The sequence below is a fragment of the Drosophila mojavensis genome, unplaced genomic scaffold, assembly GCF_018153725.1.
Source record: "Drosophila mojavensis isolate 15081-1352.22 unplaced genomic scaffold, ASM1815372v1 contig_136, whole genome shotgun sequence".
NCBI classification, from domain to species: Eukaryota; Metazoa; Arthropoda; class Insecta; order Diptera; family Drosophilidae; genus Drosophila; species Drosophila mojavensis.
The window spans coordinates 2,491,742-2,517,018 of record NW_025318667.1 but is presented as its reverse complement, the minus strand read 5'-3'; the positions used below and the strand labels follow the sequence as shown (position 1 = coordinate 2,517,018).

The 25,277-nt window shown below is 40.5% G+C and overlaps 1 protein-coding gene across 2 annotated transcripts; it reads left to right on the top strand.

Moving 5' to 3' along the window:
* The first annotated feature begins 564 nt into the window (after positions 1 to 564).
* On the top strand, positions 565 to 23,480 carry LOC116804575 (AAC-rich mRNA clone AAC11 protein). Of its 2 annotated transcripts, XM_044010953.1 has the most exons (5): positions 565 to 674; positions 907 to 990; positions 21,198 to 22,174; positions 22,243 to 22,365; positions 22,705 to 23,480. In XM_044010953.1, the coding sequence occupies exons 2-5, from the start codon at positions 970 to 972 to the stop codon at positions 22,955 to 22,957; spliced, it is 1,374 nt and encodes a 457-aa protein (XP_043866888.1). In that variant the 5' UTR covers positions 565 to 674; positions 907 to 969; the 3' UTR covers positions 22,958 to 23,480. The 2 variants fall into 2 exon arrangements, with proteins under 2 accessions (XP_043866888.1, XP_043866889.1); XM_044010954.1 differs by lacking the exons at positions 565 to 674; positions 907 to 990 and adding an exon at positions 20,627 to 20,753.
* Positions 23,481 to 25,277: the final 1,797 nt, after the last annotated feature.

Below are 25,277 nucleotides of genomic sequence, written 5' to 3'. Positions count from 1 at the left end.
TTTGGTATTTTCATAGATGGCAACGCTGCGCGCGCACGCCTAAATTTAAATATTTGTTGTTTAATGTTTATTAGAGGTATGGTATCAAATTCATCCATTAATATTCTAAAAATGATTTTGTTTGTGATTAATTGTATTTTTAAAGTCAATCGCAACCTTTATTTTAGGAGCTATCACAGCAGAACTGTTAATTGTACACTTAAAATAATACTAGACTTATTGTATATAATTGGCATTTCCTTACGCTGAAATGCTGCGCACATAATGAAATATGTTAAATTTAACTTAAATACATTAGCGGCTACTGTATTTTAGCATTCACTTAATTTAATTAAATATAATACAAATACATATTGCATCGCTTGTTATGTACCAAATAATACCAAGACTGCGGCAGTCTATGGCGTTGCCAGTTAGATTCAAAGTGAGGGCGCGCGCGTTCTCCGCTATTCAACTCAAAAACGGTGTGTATGTGTGAGCGCGCGCAAGTGTATGTGCGTGAGCGTGTGAGTTTGAGCTTTTCCACTGCGCTTGCCTGCAGTGTTTATCGACAGTTGCTTTCGGTGCCGTCAGTTGTTATTTTGTAGCGCTGCGTGCTGGTCGTACCCAACGCGTTTTTCACCTCTAGCCACGCACTTCAATTTGTTTGTTAACACATTTTTCGTTACTTTGCGGTTCGTCACTTTTGTTGTGCTTGATTTTTCAGACTTTTTTTTTTTGTTGTTTTCTTGTCACTTGTGGCGTCTTGTGTTGCGCGCGCGCATTGAACAAAAAAAGAAAAAACAAATCAACAACTGCAACGGCTTAAAAATAACAATTGTCATAATTGCATTATTATTATTATTCTGCTTTTATTGGTAGTGAAAGTGTTTAATTTTGCCTATTTTTTTTTTCTCTTTTGTTTAGTGTTTTCTAATTGTCATAAAATACGATTTTTGCAGCGAAAACCGAATAAAAAAAATACACAAAATGCAGCAAAAAGCCGATGAGGTGAGTAGCAAAATAGGAAATAGAACAAAATAATAGCATAAAACGATCGCAGCATGTTGCGACGGCGACTGCTGCTGTTGTCCTCTGCAACATCCTGCCCAACTTTGTTGCAGAACTTTAATTCTTTCGTTTTTGTCTTTCGCTATGCGTTGAACTCTCTTTGCTCTCCTTTACTATGCCTGTTGCTATTGTTGTTGCTGCTGCTAGTGCTGGTGGTGCTAGTGGTGCTGGTGTGGTGTTCTTGTGCCGTGACGTTCCATTCACTGATTCTGGAATATCATCGCAGCAGCAGCGGCAGCGGCAGAGGCAGCAGCAACAAACGGCCTCATTGTTTTTTCGTTTGGCTTTTCATTTAAATTTTGTTTGTTTTGGTTGTGTTATTTTTCATCTTCTCTATTGTTAGCTATGCTTTTTCATTTGTTGTCCTCGCACTATTTGCACAGTTGTTTGCCACTTTGTTTTTTCTTCTATTTTTTTGGACTCTCTTCTGCTGTTCTGTTTAATTGCGGCAACAATTTGCTTTGCGTCTTGTTGCTGGCTTTCCATGAAACATGGCATGGCATTGTTTATAAGCATTTTTCGTAGCTTCTTTCGTCTGCTTTTGTTTGTGTGCGGCTGCAAAAGTCAAAGTCATGGCAACATTTCGCCGCTTGTAGTGAAATTTCTTTTCACGAAAACTTCTATTGTTTGTTGCTGTTTCTGCTGCTGCTGGTGTTGTTATTGTTGTTGCTGGCATATGCCAGAGATGAGCATATTAAGATCTCCATAGCCAAATGTGTCTAGTTCGATAAACAAACCAAGAAGCGACCCAAATGTGACAAGCGGCAACCACAGCCAACAGCCACAATAAATCAACAGCTGTTTTTACAACTCATTTAACGCGCAGACCAAAGTCAACAACAACAACAACAGCAACAACAACAACGCGAGCCGCAACATAAATTGCCTGCGCCTGCAACAAATTTTGTTGCCAAGATCGAGACGGAACCAAAAACACAACCAAATGTTGCATTTAGCCTTGCTGTAGTTGCAAGTAAAAGTCGAAAAACCTGTAAGGCGAATGAAGCGGGAAGCAGTGCAGAGGGAACAAGTGGAAGAGATAGAGAGAGGGAGAGGGGATCGCTGCTATTGACAGAAGATGACTGTCCGTGACCCAAATAAACGAAGCTAAACGAAAAAGCCAACAAGAATTACAAGAGCAAGAGAGAGAGAGAGAGAGAGAGAGAGGGAGAGAGAGAGTGAGGGAAGGGGAGATTGAGACAGGGCGAGAGACATCATTTGAGTCAAATTGTCACGAGTCACAATATGAGGCTAAGTGCCATATTAGGCGCACTCGGACAAATTATGGAACCGAGCTGACAGGGCTGCCAGATTGGGCTGAAAGAATTTGAAATTAACAGAGAAGTGAAGGACTAAAGGTAGAGCATGGAAAGGTGAAGAATTAGCAGAAAAATCAAACAAAATGAAAATCTTAAAACATAAATAATTAACCCTAAAATCGATAGAATCTTAAAGATTCTGTGCATATGTACATATATTTATATGATGCATCATATAAGTCGCAGAGCTCTATTCTCTTGAAGTGAAATAGACTTGGTATTCAAAGAAATATATTGAATAGTTAAGTCTCAAGCTAAACTAAAGCATTAAGGTCCGATTGGGTTTGTTCTGCTCTGGAACATTTAAAGCAACTATATGTAATCAGATATATTGCCAAAGAATATTTACGCTGTTCTAGTCTTCAGTTCTACAATCTTATCTGAATTATTGGCCTCAAGTATTACTTCATATTGCGTTTCTCAGTCACCCGTTTAAGGAACTAATTCCATACGCATTTTGCATTTCATCAAAAACCTGTTTAGAATTTGTTTTAATCTCATTATTTTTTATACGTTTTTTTATTGTTAAAAATTTCGCTTTCAGACGGCGACAAATTTAGTTTTTTCTCTTATTTCTTGTTGGAGCCAAAGTCAAAGTGAATTTTCTTGTTTTTTGTGGCGGTTTTCGCTGGCAAATTGAAAGTAAAAATGGCCAAAAAAATAACGAAAAACCAAAAACCGGTCAAGCAGTGGGATGCTGGATGCAGTTGGCTTAATGCGGATACTGTATGCAGATGCAAAGCTCAATCTCCTAAGCTTCGATGAGCGAACATTAAAGTAATTATAGAAATACACAAAAACATTTCAAATTGAATATTAAAGAAGAAGACAAATAAATAAAGAAATGCAAAATCATTATAAAGACAATAACTTGGGCTGAAGGAGGAGGGAGGGCTGCAGGCGAGATATACTCTTTAGGCTACCCAGACCTCTACACACACACACACACACACTACGCTATGTGAAGATGGCAGCGGTTGTAATCAAAGCCAAAGCCAAAGTTAAAGTCCAAATCCAAATCGTGCCCAAAGCACAAAAAAAAAAAAACAACTAAGAGCCAAAGGCGTAACAGAGCAAAGAACGCGGCTGTAATTACGTCTAGAGTAGGTAGCCAAACGAGGGTCCCAGAGCGAGAGGGAGGGTGAGGGAGAGGCAGAGGGGGTTCGAGAAGGGGGAGTCAATAACAAACCGAGGCAAATGAAAATTGCAAACAAACAAACAAATATGCGCCAAAGACGAAACTTGTCGCTGGCGATCGTCGAGCTGCGTTGACTATGGCGAAAGGTAGAGAGAAGCGAGCGGTGGCATGGAGAGCGAGACGGGTGTACATATGTATATAATGAGGACCAGCTGGTAGAAGGTGGAGGTCAATGCCTGGGTACAATGACACTTGACCCCAAGACATTAGAGACATTAGAGATGCGTGCACAGCCTAAGTGAGTGAGGTGGAGGAGAAGAGAGAGAGGAAGTGGAGGGAGAGAGAGAAAGAAAAAGCGTGAAGTAGAGAGAAAGAGACAGAGATTCATACAGATTCATACAGAGAGTGTATCATAGAGAAGCATAGGGACAGAGAGATTGAGAGGGAGAGCGACAAGGAGAGAGAACAAGATTCAAAGGGACAGGAAGAAAGGGAGATAGACTGAGAGAGACGCGAGAGAAAGACAAAGACAGAGATAGATGATATTAATGTAATAGATCCAAGTAAAGTACTGAAATTAGATAAACTGTTATGTATAGATATATGTATAGCTAGAGCTATGCATCCATCCATCCATCTATATGTATAGCTATGTATAAATCGGCAATCAATTAAGGTTTCGCTATGCTGTGTATTTCCGATTTGATGAACTGTTGTTCCTCCGGTAACTTTTTCCGAAAACCATTCAGAAATGGAACTATTCGTTTTGGCTTTGACCAGAGACAATGGAGCTATTAAGATGTTCAAGATTTATATGCATCATAAATTTCACTCTGCAAGAAAGAAGAAGAAGAAGAAGAAAAAACCTAAATCAAATCAAAGTTTTGCTCGGTTCTGACAATGAAATCATTTTCGTAACATCACAGAGAGCGGTAAAAAGAAAAGATGAATGATATAAAAGAGACGAGAGAGATTATGAAACGACAACAACAACAGCAACATCTGCATATTATAATAGCCATAGTCAAAATACATATAAACGCATTATCATAGTCATAATAATCATAATAATAAAGATATCATCGATGTTTTGAAAAAGTGAATGTTTCAATGAGCCTAGTGTTGGTAAATGTTATGCAGCTCACTTACCGTTAGACTCCAATCTCACATTAACAAGAAATGCCCCAAATAACAATGACCATTGGGAGTGCAATGGAAAATGAAAAAGCAGGGATATGAGCTATGAATAGATGGAATATATATAAACTCTGTATCAGAGATAAAGAGATCATATATGTGCATGTGTTATCGATAACATATTTTACTTAAGAGAGCGTAGCCTTTCGTTTCTAGATATTGTGTATGATGCTTCTCTCTATTCAAATTTCTCTTCAGCCATCGATAAGATTTTCGATTGAAATCGATGACAATTTTCATAGTTTGCCGAAATATTCCCAGCGATATTTCCATTCGCAATGAGATCGATAACATATTCGAGTTGCTTGAGCCTAGTTCGATCAGCTAGTTATAGATCAATCGATTCTATTGACTGCTTCTCAACAAACAGGGTGTCTGCTAGTCGTACACATTTTCTGTCCATTTGCTCTTCAGTGCAGCCGCGCTTTAAAATTAATATGTCATTTACCGTTACCCACTGACTTAATAGTTTAGCTAGACATAATACACACAATTTGATAAGACTCCAATCAAGCGATCCAATGACCATGTCAACTCGAAGTGAAAGACTGGATGCGATGCGATTATTTCATAGAGCAATATGTATCAAGATATTTGTAGACATGTATATATCTCTCTCTCCCTCGCTCTCTCTCTCTCTCTCTCTCTCTTTCTCTATATCTAGCTCGAAACATAATGTCTTATAAATCGATTGCAATTAGTAAATGATTTTGATTTGTTCAATCTCTCTCTTTCCCTCTATCTTCATGCTATAATTTTTTATCGTTTTATTTTTTATTGATTCACAAATTGTAGCTTTTTTTCGGAATTGACGCAAACGCTCTAGCTCCTGCTGTAAGGGGAGCAGAAGAGAGTGGGGGAGCTAGTCTAAGCATTCGGTATTGATAAATTATTTGTTTTAGTGCTTTTCAAGTGATATATGTTAACAGCTCTTTGTTGTCTTTGAATTTAGTTGCAAGCTGAAAATATTTCTACACATACCCTGCGACGACTCTGTTTTTATAGCTGCAAGCTGAAGGTATTTTTATTATATACCCTGTGATGGCTCTGTTTTTATAGCTGCAAGCTGACGGTATTTCTAGCACATACCCTGTGAGGTCTCTGTTTTTATAGCCTTCTATTTGTATAGTCGATTGAAACACAACGAAGTAAAGCTCTGTAATTTGTATTGTATTCCTTGTGTCTAGAAATATACTGTGTATTCTCTATAAGCCTGGTATCACTGGGTCAGTCATCTAAAATTTCTTGACTTTTTTAATTCTACCTTTTTTTGTTGTTCGTTCTCTCGGAGATTTTTTTCTCAATTTCATTTACCAATCATTCGAAATATTTGTTCAAGAATTTCTTGAACGTTTTTCTCAGTGTATTTCGAAAATATTATGAATTTTCTAGGCGAGCTTGTGAACTTTTTGTTTATCTGTTTTCAGATAGTCAGCAATGCATTTGCATTGTTCGATGATTCGATTTCGCTCAAGCGCAACTTTCTAATGGGTATTTTGAGTCGGGCATTGTATGCAAAAGCATTGCGTGAACCTGCCTCAATTTTTGAAAAATCTCTGTGTCATTTGCATATCAGTAACCTTAACCCATTGCCACATAGATGAGCTCTGGTCATACATCTCTCTGTCTCGCTCTCTCTCTCTCTCTCTCAGAGTTTCGCATATTTTCCCTCCCTAGATGTGAATATGGTAAAAGTATCAATTAGTGGAACTATACAGGTGCATGGTAAGGGGAGGGCTGAGGGGGCTTTATGACTGGAATTTTGCTTGGCAATTTGTAGAAAAAACTCGTAATTTTTTTTTTCATTTTGTGCTAATTTTAATTTGTGTAGCTCGCTGCAGACAAAAGGCGCATTGTTGTGCTTTTACTTTTCGCACAGTGCATGCAAGAGGCGGGGGCGTGGTGCCGGCAGGGTTGCCACCCGCTTGCATTGAATTCAAATGAAAGCAACAGCAAATGTCAATGGCAGACGACGAAAGGCAAATCAAAAGCGTGTCGCCTTCTCCAACATCAAATGCCGAACAATGTTTGGCCGAAACTCCGCGGCGCTTTCACCAATTGAATGGGGCCCCGATATGAGATATCGATATCATATCACATATAAATGCATATAGATGTATATAGATATACAATATATATGATGTGCTGTTCGTGAACCGGCTTAAATCGTAAATACTTCTAGCCATATCTAGAAGTGCTGACTACCATGGCTCTATATAAGTCAAGGTTCCCTACTGATAGCTTATCAAGTGCATTAGCTAGCTGCCAGCTGCAATACTCCCCAATCTATGTATGCTTTCCATACCTTATATACCGACAGCGTATACAAATAACAGTAGAACAGTTTTAACAGTCTCAACTTCGGCCCACAATTGCTTCATTCATCAATGTCAGGGTCGGTTTGGCTAATTAGCATTGAAATCGCTGAAAATTGTAAAACTCGTGAGCGAATAATCAAGTCAATTAGCACATGGTCGTTTTGGGGGAGTGGCCTCAGTTACTGTTATACCAGTGTTATACTGCTGTTAAACCAATGTTGAATGATTGCTCTTCTTTTGACTGGCATATCACTGTTATACTGCTTTTATACAACATATATACATCTGTTATACTGCTAATATACAATTGACATGCGACACGTATATGGCTGTTATACAATAGACAACATGCATTCTTCAATTGTTTAAGCCAACTGTTATACCACTGTTATACAGCAGTTAAGCGATATTTAGATAAGTGATTTGCACTAGCTCATCACTTAAGTATTTCACACATCTTTTATACTGCTGCACTACTGTTATACAACTTTTATAACATTGTGCTATCTCCAGTTAAAGTTCGTTGCATTCCTGGCACTCAGTCATCCTGCTATACGACAATTCGTTCGCATTGCAGCATCTGTTATACCAATATATAATAATTAGACAACATATCCGCTGACAAGGCGATCCCATTGTATATGTTATATAAATTTGAATTCCATGCCAATGAAATCAATATTTCAATTCAGTTGGATGATTGCCAAAAGGTCTTCCTCTGTGTGTTTTATCTAATCAAAGGTTAGCTATTTTTCAACTGTTATACAACTATCGAACAATCGAGTGTCAGTACGGCTTGTTGGGAGCACTAGAGCAACCTTTTGGTTCTGTATTTATTCGCTACATTGACATGCATTCGAGGTAAACAGCACTGATAAGAGAAAAACTGTACGACAACTGTTATACATATGACAAAGAGCCAAAGCAGAATCCATATGTATTTCCATTCTGCGCCCCATTCGCCCACTGTCAATTGGCATTTGGAGGTACACAAGCCAATTTGGACTTTATCTAATCAATGTTCCATTAGTCGAACTCATTTCTACTTATATATATTATATATATTTGGACTTGGGCATGGCTAGATTTGGGCGTTAGCAAATTATTATACTATATCAATTATAGAGCTGAGCACGAAACATGAGTTCATGTCTGTGTAATTTCTGTGTAATGTTTCCATAATTTGTCTTGTCTTTTCCTTTCCAATTATTTTTTGGACTGTAAAAACTTCTAAGTTCTAGATAAGGGCCATAAATTAAAGCGTGCTCGATGACTCAGTGTGCCCGCAACCAGCTGAACTTGAATGTCATGAAGGCACATTTCGTATCGATAACAAAATGATAGCTAAGATAAGGTCATTATCAGGCGTAGATTTCCACACAATTCATTCGGCGTGGCCAACAGCCCTTGCTCTATGTATGTACCATATATGAGCCTTATATGCCGGCACTTGTTCAAATAGCGAGTCTCGATGCAGCGAGGCCATGTAACACGCCGCACCTGCTGTGGCGCATGAGAAGCGCAAAGAGAGGCGAAAAAGAAAGAGGAAACCAGATAAGATATTTTTTGCACAAAAAAAAAAAAAAAAAAAGTAATTGAAATGCTAGCGTTAATTATAGATACGCCGCTGCCATATGACTCAACCTCCATTTAATTTGGCCAATCGAATTCCAGGGGGAAGTTTCTAGCCAAAAAAATCTACAAATTTTCGAGACTTGTCATAAAAGCGCATCTATTTTTGGGCTATTGCAAACATTATTTGACAATACTAGATAAGCACTAAGAACATCGAAAGCAATCAGCAAAGTGCGGCGAATACCTTCGAATAGATTCATTGCATTTGTTGAAGTGAATGTGAACGATGTCAACTTGAAGTGCAAAATAATAGTTTAAGCAGTTAAGGCCAAGAACAGACAACTAGAGTAAAGCCAGCAAAACGAACTACTAGCAAACACCTGTGAATATTCATTTCATTCGGTTGCCATTCGCGAGTTAGTCAGGTAAAAGGACCAACATTTCGTATGCTTAACAATCTCTCAGATGCGTGCATACTTAATTATGTATGTAATAAACTGACTTCACTCGAACAAGTGCTTTGAACTGCTTTGCGAATTAAATTTAAATATATCTCGTTTAATGACTTAAAAGTGCGCGTGCCTAACTAATTAATTCCATGTGTGAATCATTCATTTGATTAAAGCAATCAACTTGCATTACTTTCGAATTCTAATTGGAATGCAAAGTTATTTAGATGCATTCAAAAGCGAATGTCTTAACGGCTGTAAGAGTGATTGAGTGAGTGTGAGAGAGAGAGGGAGAGAGCGAGAGTGTGTGTGAAGCCATGTGCCTTTTGTGCAGCACTTCCGGCGAGCAGAGGTGACAACCTGCTGGTCTCAGTATCTCTCTCCCTCTCCCACTGCCACTGCTCGTCTACCTGTCTGTCTGCTGTTTCGTTTAACGGTCAGCGCATTATATACACTAAGTAGCGCCATCAACAGCAACATAATCATCATCGTCATCGTCATCATCATCATCGTCATCGTCAGCAGCAGCAGCAGCAGCAGCACAGTAACATAAATAAGACAGCTGCGAACAGCAAAGCACCGTTTGAATGCAAAAAAAAAACGAAATTAAGAAACAACAACAAAAGACAAAATACAACTGGGAAGTCGCACTTAAGGCTTTACACATACATATATCTATTTGTCAGTCAGTCCATCTCGCTCCCTCCCCTCGCCCGCATATTGCATTTGCATTTTCGTTTTGCTATTGCGTTAGTTGCTTATTTATGACATGATTTGCCGTTTTATATGCTAGCCCACCCCACTTGACACGCTCTCTCGCTCTCTCCCTCTCTCTCTTTCTCGCTCTGGCACTGGCTGGCCTTTGCTGCTCGCTGCTGATCCGTTAATCTTCCTGCGTTTGGCCATTGTCATCAAGCGCCGCCATCTTATGTGTGTGTGTTTTTTTTTCTCTTTCTATTTTAGAAGCGTGGGAAACGCCGTTTGTATTCAATTTCTTGCCGAAATTCTTATTGTCTGTTGAAATTAGCAAAAATAAAAAAAGAAGTTTGTTACACTTAATTTCCACTGCGCGCGCCTTTCGCAGCTAAAGCCAAATTGAAATTTGGCTAATTTGGATTTTATGCTTTGGCCTGTTGCCTATATTTTTGCCTCAGTGCTTAGTAGAGTGTAACTGGGCTAGTTGTTACATGCTAAACGACTAACAAAATGAGCTTGCTTTGCCGTGTTGACTGTACCACAGAGTGGTTATTATATACCTACATATATATGTATATTGTATATAATGCATGCGAACTGTTATACAACTGCTAAAAACACTTCAATGCTTGTTAAATTATTTACAAAATGGCTTAATACCACTTTTGTTCATTCATAACCAACTGTTAATCAATTGTTATACAAGCGTTATACGCATATTATACTCTCCTACTGTCCAACTGTCATACTGTCAAATGAGCATAAAGCATCGCAAATCCTTTTGATTACCGTTAACCATTGAGCATTTGGCAAGCTTTTACATAACTCTTATGCTGTTATACTAATGAAGTTGTGCATAACTTCTGTAATATGTATTTGAATGATAATAATATCTTTCAATTTTTCGCATACTTGACAATGGCCTGTCATATGCAAAAACTGTTATACTTGCGTTCAAATGAAAGCATCTATTTACATGCATGGTCAGCTTTTACTTTTGGCATGCATTTCAAGTGACCAGCTGTTATACAACTGTTATACAGCTACATCTCAATCTCTGGCATTTCGCACACAATTGTGGCCTACAAAACGCTTTAACACTTGCTTAAGACAAATGCCATCGTAAACGTGGGTGAAAGGCATCATCAAACACAGACCACACGACCAATTTCCATGAAAACAGAGAGAGAGAGAGAGAGAGAGAGAGAGAGAAAGGCCTAGCTAACGATAATGATAATGATAATTTTTATGAACATGCCAAAGCAAACAAACCTCATTGAGCCAACAAAATATGACGCTTATAAAGTGCAGTTAGCATGTGTTAAAGACGTCTCTAAACAGTTTACCGCTAAGCAAGCCGCTAAATGTCATAAAAAAAAGAAATACGAAGAGTCGCAATCCAAACGCCGAGACCTTGCACCCAGCCGTCTTCAGGCTGAATGATGATTATTCGCTTTCTGTCTGCTCGCTGTCTGACCGACGCGGCGTTTCGTTCATTCAAGACGAAAACCCATTCAGACATTCAGCCAGGCTGAGCTCTAACTTAGCTCCGACTTAGGTGGGAGTTAAGTAAATTAACCGTTAGTTAAGATCGCTTAAATTACCCACAAAAAAAAACAGAAGAAGAAAGAAATGCCGTTACTTCAGTGGCCAGCTTTTGAATAGTTTAGACAGCTATTATGCGATCTAGCTGCCCGCCTGGCATTAAGGCCATTTCTTAAGTCAACCCGACCCGGGGTCCATCTCTCTCTCTATATAAATCTACTATATTTAGAAACTCTTGATTATATGGCCACATTGAATGGCATGATACTCGTTTATGTAGTTTTTGGGGGCTCAAGTGCCACAAAAGTGGTTTCACTTTTGCTCTCGAATTGTTTTCTATCATCTCAAGCACATTCCCCCGCTCAATTGTTATACGTAGATCTGCTTAACGTTTTTGGTGTATTTCTGGCCAAGTACCTTGTTTATGTTTGAATGGGGCTTCCAAAGAACTCTATTTTACGAGCAGTATAACAGGTGTTGGCTTGATCTTAGGCTCGTTATTTATGCTTACTGAATTGATAAGAAATGAAAGCTGACGACAAACTATACTATAAGATTGTGCATAAGCTCAACAAGTGTAGCTTGCAAACTGTTATACGACTGTTATATGACTTTTATACGACTGTTATACAACTGTTATACAGCTGTTATATGCATTTGTGCACCATTTAATATAATGTCAACATATTTTTGCAATGCACGGCAAACCTTTAGAACGACTCAATCAAGCCTCAATTCAAATATCTAATCAAATTTATTCATTGATCTGATGAACATTGAAGCTTTACTTTAAACAAACCATATGCTGCTCTCTGTGGCAATTATGCAGTTAGTCAAACGTTTGTTGCTCTCATACATGCCAAATAGATCACCGGCCAGATGGCACTTAATATTAGTCGGCAAAGGGGACCATCTTCTGCCGAATAAGCTGACTAAGCTGATGAGTCTTGAGTCACATGACTTCATACTCCAAATTGAGTCAGTTATATGCCAAATATTTGCTCCTCTAAATGCTATTGATCTACAAGCTTTTAAACATGGCCAAGGTTCTGGCAAGCTCAGGGACCCATTTGTCAGTGTCTCGTAGGTTATATGTTTTGTTTTCTCCCTCACACTCTCTTTCTCTCTCTCTCTCTCTCTCTCTCACTAGTGCCTATTTACCTGGGCTGAACAAAGCAACTCAATTCAAAAACTGACTAGTGCGCCATAGCTAGAGTCTGCAATGGAGTTGTTGCTCTTCCTCTTCTTCGGCTGTATCTGTATTCTGTATCTGTGGCGACAAACGTGCCGCAAATATTTGCCATTGTTTTGTTTCGGTTTCGTTTTGTTTCAGCTTTTGTTAATTTCGGGCAACATTTTTCAATCAAAAGCGACAGCGCAGCAACGTTTTAATTACAAGCCAAACAAGAAGCGGCCCAAAACATGGCAATTATCAGCGATACGTCTACATTAGAGCTCGACTCGGGGCCTGCAAATGTGTCTGTATCTGTAGATGTATCTGTAGCTGTGCGCAGTTTGCTATTCGCTCTATGTATCTCTGGCATTGTATCTGTATCTTTTACGTGCTTCATGTAGCGTGGCTTTTTGCCAGCTGCTTCTGCTTCGGGCCAAACTAACTAATAGTAATAAAAAGCGCCAGCGCACGCCTCAAGTTCAGACACGCAAGCGCCTCAGCTGCACAGATGCACAGAGATACAGATACAATTGTATCTAGATGCGCTCGACTTTAACTGCTGCCCAGTTCTGTTCTTCGCATGTCAATGGCCCAGGGCAACAGCAGCAGCTGCGCTTTGCTTGTTATACTTGTTGCACTGCTGTTATACTACATGACATAATGTGAATGCCCGTCTTGCTTTCTTTCCCCATCTCTTTCTCTCTCGCTGTCTGTCTTTCTGTCGGCTTGCCCCTTTGCGTATGCCGAGCACGTTTTGTGGGTTGCTTGGGCTCGCTCATCGGGCATTGGCATGCGTTGCTGAGACTGCGCGCTGGGTGACATAATTTGATTTGAAAATGCACACCAATGTGACATTGGACATCTTAAGATATGTGTAGCTTGTCACCTGCACAACTGTTATACAACATTTTTTGCTCTATCGCTAACTTGGTTTGAATTCGGATTGGTTCATCTAGCATTTACATGGAGTGCTTGACAGCCATTATACAATAGTTATATGACTGTTATACAACTATTATACGACTGTTATACAACTATTATGCAAAACTTTCTAGTGTTTGTCGAATGTTCTTGAAGTAAGTATAACTTTGTCTGTGTAGGTTGTGTCACCTGCACAACTGTTATACAACTTGTCTTGGTTTCGGCTTGGTTCACTTGAAATTGAGTGCATTTGCATTTCGTAGCAATTACAAGCAGGTCTTGACATCTGTTGTACAACTGTTATATGACTGTTCTACATATATTTTGTTATTGTTTCGAGATTTTTAGCACAATACAAAATACAGCTGTCTTGCAACGTGAATTGTGCGTAGCACAAAGTCTTCTTACTGTTCTACATACGATACAAAAGGTGTCTTTTTGCAACTGTCATACAAATGTTTTATTGTGCAATTATATAGCTATAAATCTGTTATAAACACAAATGATACGCGTTAATAGCGTATTCAATGATACTTGATAAAAATCCGGGAATCACAAGTCGATAGAGTTCTGTGGAAATGTGCGTTATGTCTATTATTTAACTGTTATACCATAAAGTTAAACCGCAAACACGCCTTAATGGCCATTGGAAATGTCTGCAAATAACCGCAAATGAATAAGAGGAGCCGACGCGTCAACCAGCACTTAACCTGATGACCTAAGCAACCAATTAACCGAGACGAGGTCGAAACTCAATGGACAAACAAGAGTTCCGAAATCCATTTCAGATTTCGATTTGGCCAGGTCACGCCAATCGAAGGCGTTTCGTTATTTTATTACAAATTATTTCTTCTGTTTGCTTTACTTTTTGTTTTCCTTTTGCTTTTATCAATTTACCGCTTATCGCGAATTCATTTTGCTAAGTAAATGCGTAGTTCCCAATGCCGATCCATAGCTAGCTCAGATAACAAAAAAATTCGAGAAAAGAAAATAATTATTTGAGCTAAAGGTAAAAAAGACAGCAACAACTATGAAGTAACCCTTTTTAGATATTGCTCATGGTTTTTAGTGACAGTAAGACTTGCTCTTTATTTATGATGCCAGATTCAATTACTGTTAACCAGAGTACAATAAATCAGTGTTATACATAGTACAGACTATGATGTGATTTTCAATTATAGTTGACTGCGATCATATCAATAATTGTTATACATAGAACAGAGTAATTTATTTATGATTCAAGCTTCAATTAAAATTATCTTCGGTAATATAAATCAATGTTATACATAGTACAGATATTAAGCTGTAGAGCATGGAAAAAACCAAATCAATTGAAATTAACCCTAAGATACTAGTGTTATATTCATATAAAGATTTTGTATTACATTGTTGTGTGTACATAACTGTTATACAAGTGTTATACAACTGTTATACACATATTTTCCGCGTAGTATTGCATATTCAAATTTTCCAACATGTGAAAATTTAGCTTGAAATGGTATCATACTCTATATATAACAGTTCACTTTATTGGGTTCGTACCACGCTATGACACATTGACCTGAAAATTTCAGAAACTATATCAAATTTCATTCGATTTTTATATTACTATGTCATAGCTTTTTATGAACATAATAATAAAGTCAAGTCTTAAATTATGTTTTCATATTTTATTATTTCAACTGCAGCAATGTTGGTTAATAACAGATAGTTTAAATACGTATGTATATACAAAACTGTACTGCTATATATTTACATGTATATGCATGTACATATATATCTTTCTATTTTCTTTGCTCAACAATTTGCCCTAGTGGTGAGACGTGACTTTGTCTGTGGTCCCAGCTACAGATTTGGTGTTTTTTTTTTTTTTTTAATATTTTTCTTTTGTTTTCTTGCTTTGGTTTTTTGGGCAACAGAGATTTTTTTTGGGGCCAAGACCTAGCCATGGCAAATATGCTTAATAATAGCAATCGGGCATAACGGTAATTTGTAATATGCTCATGATATGGCGTCATAATTGACACATGCTCCAACTGCATCCGCCACAGATATCAAATTGTCGAAAGACCGTCGATCTCAGTAGATGCTGATTGTTGTTGTTGTTGTTGTTGTTGTTGCTGTTGCTGCAAGAGAATAGATCACGATTTTATCCAATAACTGGGTCGCTGGCATGAACTGCCGCATATCTGTCTATCTATCTAGCAATGTATCTGTGTATCTGTAACTGTAACTGTATCTGTATCTGTATCTGTATCTGTAGCTGAGTATCTCTGGTGAAAGAAACGCTTGAGGAGGTGTTGATATCTGCACTGCTGCTGCTGCTGCTGCTGCTGCGAAAGAGAGTCAACAAGATAATCGATAAAGCATAAAGGCCTAGTCACTTATCGTTGTTAAACTGGCAAATGCTCTAGAAATGCTTTGCAGAACGAGCTAATGACCGTAGGCGATAGCCAACTAGCAACTAATCGCATCTGTTATACGATATGATCATATATAATTCAACTCGAAGATTGTAAACACACAAATGTTTATCAACAGCTCGGCCTGAAACACAATTTCTAGCACTTGAAGTGTGAAGCGAGCTGTTATTAAAGTGAAATCTTTCGATATGCTAAATGCATTTCAATCCAAAGAGAATCTGCAAACAGCTGAAGAGCACAATTCAAGAGCTCTCTGTACAGTGAAGTTCAAACTCGCTGAACTGACGAAAGGAGGCAAAGTCAATGAAAGCAAATGGCGGTCAGTACAAATCAACAACAACAACAACAACAACAACAACAGCAATAGCAATAAGAACTATCGACTGCCATTTAAATGTGGCCGCCGGACAGCGAACACGCCCAATGAGGCATAAGCACACAATTGAAGCTAATTTTGATTGGCCTGGCATCCTTTCAGCGCTGCAGCGGCGCCATTAGCATTCGCATTCGCATTCGCATTAAACTCAACATAGCGGCTATCATAACTGTTGTTGACCCAAATGCCTGGCAGGCCAAAAATTTGACTGCACGCCCCCTTTTTATCGCACTCTCTTGCTCTCTCTCTCTCTCTCTCTCTGTCTCTGCCACCGCATTGCATTTGCTTCTTTTGTTTTGCACGCTTCGATTGCGTGGAGCAGCGCAACGCAGAGCAAAACATAAACAAAGCGAAAAAAAATAGCCAAAACAAAAAACGTTAAATGAATTGCCCTAAATACGTGTACAGCTGTTGTTGTTGTTGTTGCTGTAATTTTTGACGTGCTGCCATAGCATCAGCAAACATCATTACGATCGGCCTTAACGTGATCATCGGCAAGCCGTAAATACATTATGAATATCATGCTAATGCGCTGATCACTCGCCTGGAAACGATATGGCCCACCCCGCTAGCAGCGCTGCCAGCAGCGCAGCCAGCGTTCGCTGTTATGCTTTAGCTGGCTGGAAGTGGAGCAAGAAATGCCGAAGCTTGAGAGCGCGAGAGCGCTACGCCAGCCAGCGTGAGAGCAAGCAAGAGAGCGCGAGCAGTCAAGTCACGGTCACGTTTCGCGTCACGTTCTGCTGTCGCCGCGCTGCTTCTGCTGCTGTGCGTCTTGTTGTTGCTGCTGTTGCTAATTTGCTGTTATTCTTTTTGTCTTTTGCCATGCTCTTTCGTGTACTTGGCGATCTTTGGACACCCTGCGCATGTACGAGAGCAGCTGAGCGAGAGAGACGGATTGTCTGTGCTGCTCTGGCGCTTAGCCAGTGACCCCGGCTACATGCAAATGAGTTCAGCTTGGGCCAGCGACTTTGGCTTGTCTGGGACATGTGCTATCACAATTGCCGTTATTGCAAGCAGCAGCACAGAAGAAATTAGTCGAAAGAGTTGCGGTAAAGTAGAAAAGCAAAAGGAAGGGGCAACAACAGCTGTCAAATTGGCAGCTGCTGCCATTGCACTTTGGCGTTTACCTCTCTGTGTGCATGTGTGTATGTGTGTGTGAATGTGCATATGTGTGTGCTGCTGTCACATGTTGCCAACTAGTTACTAGCAACTTGTTGCTGACTACATATATCGAAACTAACATAATGTACAGCATTTTGGCAGCGGTTTGTTGTTGCTGTTGTTGCCTGTGGCCGGTGAAAACGACAGTTTGGCGGGTTTTTTCTTTCATTATTTCTTTCTTGCTGGCTTTTGTCCGTGTTCGTGTTGAGTTTAACGCACAATTGAGTGAAAATCTGCATCGAATTGCGCAAAAATTTGATGAGCCTGGCACAACAACGAAGCAAATTGCATTCGCCAGCCGCTGTCTGCTGTTGCCAGTGTTACCTGTGCCGTGTTTCCGAATTGCGTTTTTGTGCCGCCATCGCTGGCTACTTAGTGGCAGACAACGACATTTGCTGCCACTTTCTAATGCGACTGCGACACACCGACAGCAACAGCAACAACAACAACATTGGCTATGCGGAAGCCACAGACAACCGACAGCAGTCGACGCACCCACATGGAGACTCAGCGCCCTCTATTGCCCAATGCGCTGACCCGCAGCATGTTGCCAGCCAAACTTTAACCTCTCAGCCAGGCACTCGCTCACTGCTCACTGCTCACTCACCCGCGCCCCTCCCCCTCCGACAACTTGTAGCATTTCTGCCATTTGTGTGAGCGCATTTTTGCCATTTGTCGCCGCTGGGGGAAGTGTTTAGCTGCTAAATTGCATTTAATCAGCAAGAATTTTTCTGCTCGGAGAATCGTGAAATCAGCCAAAGAAAGATCACGGCAGCTGCAGCTGCTGTTGCTGCTGTTGCCGCTGCCGCAGTTGTTGCTAATTGACTTGTCATTTGGCCAGCAGCAATGTCATTGTCTGCATGGCACACTAATTGCCGAGCAGTGTTGTAAAACGACAATGGGGAAGCTCCAAGGTGAAGTTTTCGCAACTCATCGTTAAATTTAACAGGAACTTGGCATGTGCTAACACATAATTTGCTGCTACTTCAGCGCTAACAAGCACAGCTCTTGACAAACAGTGTTATAAAATGCTAAGAAAAAACCTAGGAGCTCACTTTTCACATATGCTTGCTAAATATTGACAAGCACTTGACATGTGTTTGACAATTAAATAATTATTTTGTCAACCCTTAACTGTTCATAGGCGCAGCTCATGAGGCGCAGTGTTGTAAAACGACAGCAGCATCTAAAGTAGAGTTATTAGCATCATCATGTGAAATTTGTCATGCACTTGATGTGATTGCACTTCCCGGTATGCGCCTCAAGTGAGCGGGTAACTGCCGATCAGTGTTGTAAAACTAGTAAAAGACAAATTTCAAAATAATTAATTGCATCTTTAAATTTGGCATGCAGCTAAGATTTGTTGAGCAGCATTTTCTCGTCAACTATTTAATGCCAATGTCAAGGAAGTTGACATGCAGCCGGTGAAGGAAAATTTGATGACTTCCCGAAACTTGAATTGATTCCGCTTGTCTCTTAATGACCTCAGTTGATTCTACTTGTCGCTTAACTCCGAAAATATCCAAATCCAGCAGTAGCAGCTAAATTCCTTGACAATCAGCTGGTAATTTGCATTGGCTATCAAGTGGGCAGAGTCTCCCCTTCACCTTGACTGGTACGACTTGAACTCGGCCCCAATCTAAACAGCTGTTGCCCACAACAAATTTGCCTCGATTACAATCGAGCTGCGAGAATGGCATCCAGACACAGCTGTTGGACCCAGCGACTGGCGACTGCCGACTGACGAAGATCAGCAGAGTAGATTTGTCAGTTGAACATATGCTTCGCTGCTCCCTTTCCAAATCTACTTTCATATAAAGCTTGGGCCAGCCTCGAGCTGGCTCATTTGTGGTCTGTCACTTCAATTAGACGCACTTCAAGACAACGAACACAAATTGTTTGTCGTTTACTGTGTTCCTTTGCAACACTGAAATAATTATTGTAAGTTCGAATTAAGTTTAGTTTTGTTGTGTGCGTATATTTTGTATATCTCTTATTTCTATATTAATCTATCTCAATCTCAATCTCTATCTCTATCTCTATCTCTATCTCTATCTCTATCTCTATCTCTATCTCTATCTCTATCTCTATCTCTATCTCTATCTCTATCTCTATCTCTATCTCTATCTCTATCTCTATCTCTATCTCTATCTCTATCTCTATCTCTATCTCTATCTCTATCTCTATCGCTATCTCTATCTCTATGTCTCCATCTATATATGTACGTAAATATATATTCATATATCTATATATTTATATCGCATTACAGCCCACTCAACCGCATCCGTTAAAAGCTTCCCATTTTCATTTTCATTTTCATTTACAATTTTTCATTTTCATTTTTCTCACTCATTGAGCTCCCCCTGCCTTTCTCGCACTCGCCCCCTCGTCCCCCTTCTTCTGCCTGCCGCCCTTCTGTTATTTTTTATGGCATGCGGTGTCATAACTTTGAGGTCACCTTTGTCACGCCCATCATCCATAATATGTGACAACAACAGCAACAGCAACAGCAACAACAACAATAACAACATCAACAACCTGTTGTTCATTTCCATTGTCGCTCTGGTTGTTGTTTATTATTATTATTATATTTTTTTACTTTCAAACACTTTTACTCTCGATTGTTTCATTTCGTGTATGTTTAGCATTTCTGACGAACAGCCTCTAAGCCCCCCACTCCGGCCAGCCCCCCGCCACGCCCCGCATCTGTCGTCGTCCCTTTGTTTGCCGTTCGGATTTCAATTTAAAGTCCAAATGTCACGCAACTTTTGCGATCGCACGCATCAAAAGTCGCTTAACGCAGTTCGTTACGCTGACTCCATTCGGTTCAGCTGAAGCTCCTGCTCTGCCCCTGGCCCTGCCCCAGCCCCAGCACCAACTCATAGCTGCTACTCCCCATGGGTGCTCCCCTTCCCTCTGTCGCATAGCCTTAGTTTCTTCTGCTGCTGTCGTTGGCCCTCATCCGCTATTGTTCAATTGTGCTTCGATAAGCAACTCCTCCTCCCGCTGCTCTTGTCTCCCCTCGCTCCCTCTCCCTCTCTCCACTCTGTGAGCCGATCTGCGGGCATGTAAGTGCAGCAGCTGCAACATTTGCGCTTCATCACATCACATAATTCAGTCCAAGCTAAGCCAACGCTCCAGTCCACAGTGCTCACTCGCTACGACAGACAGCTTCTCAGTTGCCCAAGAGGAACTCAGTTATTGGACAGCCTCCACAGTATTCTCTAATCACATCAGCTTTTCTTCGCATCAGTTTTCCTTCCGACTGTTTGCCTCGACATTTATTCAGTATCATTTAAAATAGCTCCGAAGCAAGTTGTGTTGAGGCGGTTTCTACTATAGTATATTTTCTAGAATAGGCAAAATAGTCTCTAAGTGTAGACAACGACACTAGTATTGGCAATATTTACTGTAAGTATTCCCCGCTGTGCACACGGTCTAAGAGGTGTTGAGGCCGAATGCATTAACGTCTTCTCTGCGGATTACAGGGTATCAATCAACTGTTCGCTTAACGCTCTCTCTTCCAATTGCTGCCCCCTCCCCTCTCTCCCACTTTGTTTCTATCTTCGTATAGACTGCACGTCTCGCTTTCTATTCGTTTGATTCGCCGAGTAATTGGTTTAAGCTTCAATGGCTTTAGGCAGTGCTCACTGTAGCTGTTAGCTGACAGCTGCAGCGACATGCGTTGCGCCCCGTTTTGTCATCATATTCGATTACACAAATACGATTTGTTATCGGATCTCTTCCTGCTTGCCACACACACACACACACACACACGCACACACGTACAGAGACTCTGAGATATCGAATTGCCTAACCCTTCCCCTCTCTCTCTCTCTCTCTGCCCCGCTCTAGAAAATGGATCCATTAACACGTATTCAGGAGGAAATCAAGGAGGTGGTGCGACGCGAGGAGGAATATCGCCAGCTGACATCGGCTGTTAGGGCAACCTCTCCGCCGATCGCCGTGAACTTTGCACTGAATGGCAATGCCGGCGAGCTGGAGCAGCAGCAGCAGGAGGCTGGCCACGATGAGGTGGATCAGGGCGTGCTGGTGACAGCACAGCCGGCGTCGGTTACATCGCTGCTGGTGCCCATCGAGGAGCAATCGCCATCGAACACGCCCTCGCTGGCGTCCAGCGTCAATAGCCACAGCAGCAGCCACAAGGAGGAGAGCTTGGACGAGCACCATTCGGATGACTCGGGCATCTCGGCGTCCTCGCAGAAGACCATCAATAACGACAACAACAAGTCGGAGGGCAAGACTGGCCTGAAGCTGAACCTGGCCGGCAGGCAGGAGTCGCGCTACATTGGCCCCAATTGCTACAACATGACGCCAGAGCCGCCGCAGCAGAAGCTGTTGACCCGGACACCGGGAACGCCGCAGCTGCAGCCACAGAAGCGCCAGTTCGCCTTCAATGGCTCCACAAAGGGCGTGATGCAGCGCTTCATTGCCTCGCACGGAAAGCTCCAGCTGGGCCAGTCCGCTGGGCAGCCCCTGCTCTTGGCCAACGGCAACAGTCCGACCCTCAAGCTGAACTCGCGCAATGCATTGGCCTTCTTGGAATCCGGGCAGACCTCTCCCCTGGGCATCAACCTGGCCAACAACAACAACATCAACGGCACTACCAACACCAACGGCAACATCAGCAACGGCAACATCAGCATCAGCAGCAATAGCAACATCGAGCGGGACTCGGAGGGCAGGCCACTGAGACGAGGCTATGTGCCCGTCGAGCAGAAGATCCAGCGTGAGCTGCAGGACCTCAAAAGCCGCGAGACAGAGCTGAAGCGTCTGCGCAAGCTCAATCGTCAGCATATGCTAGAGAAGCTGTAAGTCTGCTGGAGCGGATGCCTAAGGTTAACAGAGCCCCTCTAATCCATTCTCTTTGTAATGCCAGGCAACTGAGCACAGACGACGAGGCCGATGCCGATGACGATGAAGACGACTCCGAGGTGGAGCACTGCTATGGTCCCGGCAAATTGCGCAATGCGCAATCCACACTTGAGCTGGAAAGAGACAGGTGAGCAAAGGGTGATCAATTAGGGGGGATAGATCGATAGGGGGAAAAGAGGGTAAAATGATTAAGTGAAGCTTAGCAAAATGAAAAGAGGGTAGCTAGATCGGGGTAGATCGCTCGATATGAATGTAGGAAAAGAATAGAGCGAGAGGTTCATTATTAAAGCAAATAAGGAATAGAAAGCTTTCAAGGATTTTAGATAAGCAATCGCTTTAGTTGCAAAGGAGAGTTACTTTAGCTATACTACTTTACTTTAGCATTCAGTTGAACGAGGGTTAAGGCCATGTTATACCAATACCAATACTCATATCCCATTTTGTCCTCTTCTCCCTCGCACTTTAGCAACGATCTGGAGCTAATGGGCCTCAAGTCGGCGGGCAATCGCAGCCTTAACGCCGCCACAGCTCTATCGAATGGTGGCGGCAGTAGCCATGTTCTGAGCACATCCGGTTCCAATTCGGGCATGCGTCCGGCCATGTCGCTGGCCCAGCTCTGTGATCTTACGCCGGAGGAGGCGCCCTCGTCGCATCGCCTGATCGCGCAATGGGAGAGTTTGATCAAGAAGAACGCTGAGGGTATTGAGGCGGCCGTCTAGGCCACACCCAAGCAGAGCACACCAAATTATTATTTTAAATGTCCCAAGCACTAAGCACAGGAAATCCAAATTCCTGCAAGTCTTCAAAATTATCAATTTTTTTTTTTGTTTTTGTATAGCCAAGATGGGCCAATATATGATATATATATATAAATATATATAATAATGTCGAGTATAGGGCATGGAGTTGGGTGGGGGCTCCATGCCTATACAATCAACGAATTAGTATTTTTTTATTAATGAAAAGAAGAGAAAGGAAAGGCATGTACTTATCTAATGTGTAAAGAGCAAGAAATACAAATAGGTTCTTGAGGTCTGTTGTAAATAATTCTTCGTGCAAGTTTCAAGTGCAAGTTTCACCAAGTCTATATAATTTATTGAATATAACCTTACGTACTTATACACAAATATACACCTACCTGTCTGTAGGCATATACCATAACATACTATGCTAAAACACACACATACGTACTTACGATATGCGCTATCAAAACGATTTAATAAAACGTTTATGCAAACCGAATTTATTCTGTACTTTATTGGATTGGGTCTTACTGGAAAGATGATTAGGCTGGATTATATATACAAATATAAGACCTAGCCAAGTCTTGGGAAAAGTCATTCGAAACTTATTGGGTATGCATCGGGGGATCATCGATTATACATGTCGGACATCCTTAGCCCAGTTGCTTGTCAAGGTTGACGTATCAGATGCTGTCAAGGTTATCTCATGGATGGATCTCTTATCACGTTTATTGACATAGACCATAGGTCATTAACCCGAGATGTGTGAGCTGTCTGTATCAGAGTAGAGTAACTCTCTTCCTTACCATAAATTATAATGCATATTTGTTTAATTTTTTTCAAGTTTTTTTTTTTTTATTATTTTTGTTGTTTTTTTCTTTATTTATTTATTAAATACATTTCGTTTTGTTTTTGTTTTCGGTTGATGTTTATTAAATTTGTATTTTTGCATTTGTTGCTGTTCATTGTTTTCATCTCTCATTAATATTTCCTGTTGTTGTTTATCATTTATAATTGTGTTGTTTTTGGTGTTCGGTTTTATAGTTTGACACATGTGCAGGACAGTAAGAGAGAGTCACAGAGTTAGATAGGGAGAAAAAGAGAGGGAGGGAGAGAGATAGAGTATGAGTAAGAGAGAAAGAGATCCGTCATCTGTTATTTTTAGAGTCGTCTATAGAGACGCGCTCTCACTTTCCTTCTCTTTTTCTCTTCTTCTTTTCTCTCACTCTCTCTAATGCTGTATCCTCTATTTTACTGCCTACTCCTGCTGGAAGCCTCAACATAATATAATATTTGCTATACTTAAGTTTTTTTGCTTTTTTATTTTGAGTTGAATTTGATGCATGGATATGGAAGTCTTATGCTTAAAATTGTATTGCAAATCAAATCAAATACTCTTGGTTTTCGTATAGCTTGTATATATGTGTATATATATGTGTATGTATGTGTGTGTTTGTGTGTGTTAGATATAGATAAATATATTTACAACTTCGCAGCTGGATCAAGCTTAACTCAATAGATGTATATAATATATATACTCGATGTGGCTCTCATTTCTAACTGGAGACAGTGTTGCATAACGTAAAAGCAGTGTGGTAAAACGCATAGAGAGTAAGGTAGGGTAAAATGGTCTGCGTATTGCACAGCGTTGACAGACTTACAAATTAGACAACAAATAACAAAAATCTCTAGTTATAAAAATATATCGAATAATGACAATCATAATGACAATGAGAATGATAATAATAATGATAATACTTAAATACTTTTTGGCACACATAAAAAACATAATTTGCATTCGAAACTAAACTCATTTATTGCACATATAGATAGATAATGCTGTCAGATCTGAAACTATCCAACTCTTTCATTTGTGTTCTCTTTTCTCTTCTTCGTTTTCATTTGCTCTGGAACCAAAAAACCATTGACTGCTCGTAATATTGTGTTAGATATATATTATCATATATATATATGTAGTATATATAGATCTATATATAATGCTTAATTAGCCCGTGCTTGACTCTACATATAGAGAGTGAGACTGAAAGTGAGAGAGAGTTATTAGAAACTAACACTTAAAACCGTAAGTTTTTCATATGCGTTGCTATATCCTTGCCATACGATATTGATATCGATAACGATAACGATAACGCCCTAGTCGATAGACTTCATTCTACTCATATTCAATAATCGAAAACGCTTTGAGCGCTCTACGTTTGCATGCCTGGCCTAAAACTAGAAAAAAAAATAGATGTATATATGAAGTTATTACGCCTTCTAGATAAGTTACGATAAA

What these genes read in the sequence shown, in the direction of transcription:
- LOC116804575 (XM_044010953.1), top strand. Translation starts at nt 970, where the DNA reads ATGCAGCAAAAAGCCGATGAG. An exon ending in TGCAGCAAAAAGCCGATGAG is followed by an intron (nt 991 to 21,197) that starts GTGAGTAGCAAA and finishes GCCCCGCTCTAG; the next exon opens with AAAATGGATCCATTAACACG. An exon ending in CAGCATATGCTAGAGAAGCT is followed by an intron (nt 22,175 to 22,242) that starts GTAAGTCTGCTG and finishes TTGTAATGCCAG; the next exon opens with GCAACTGAGCACAGACGACG.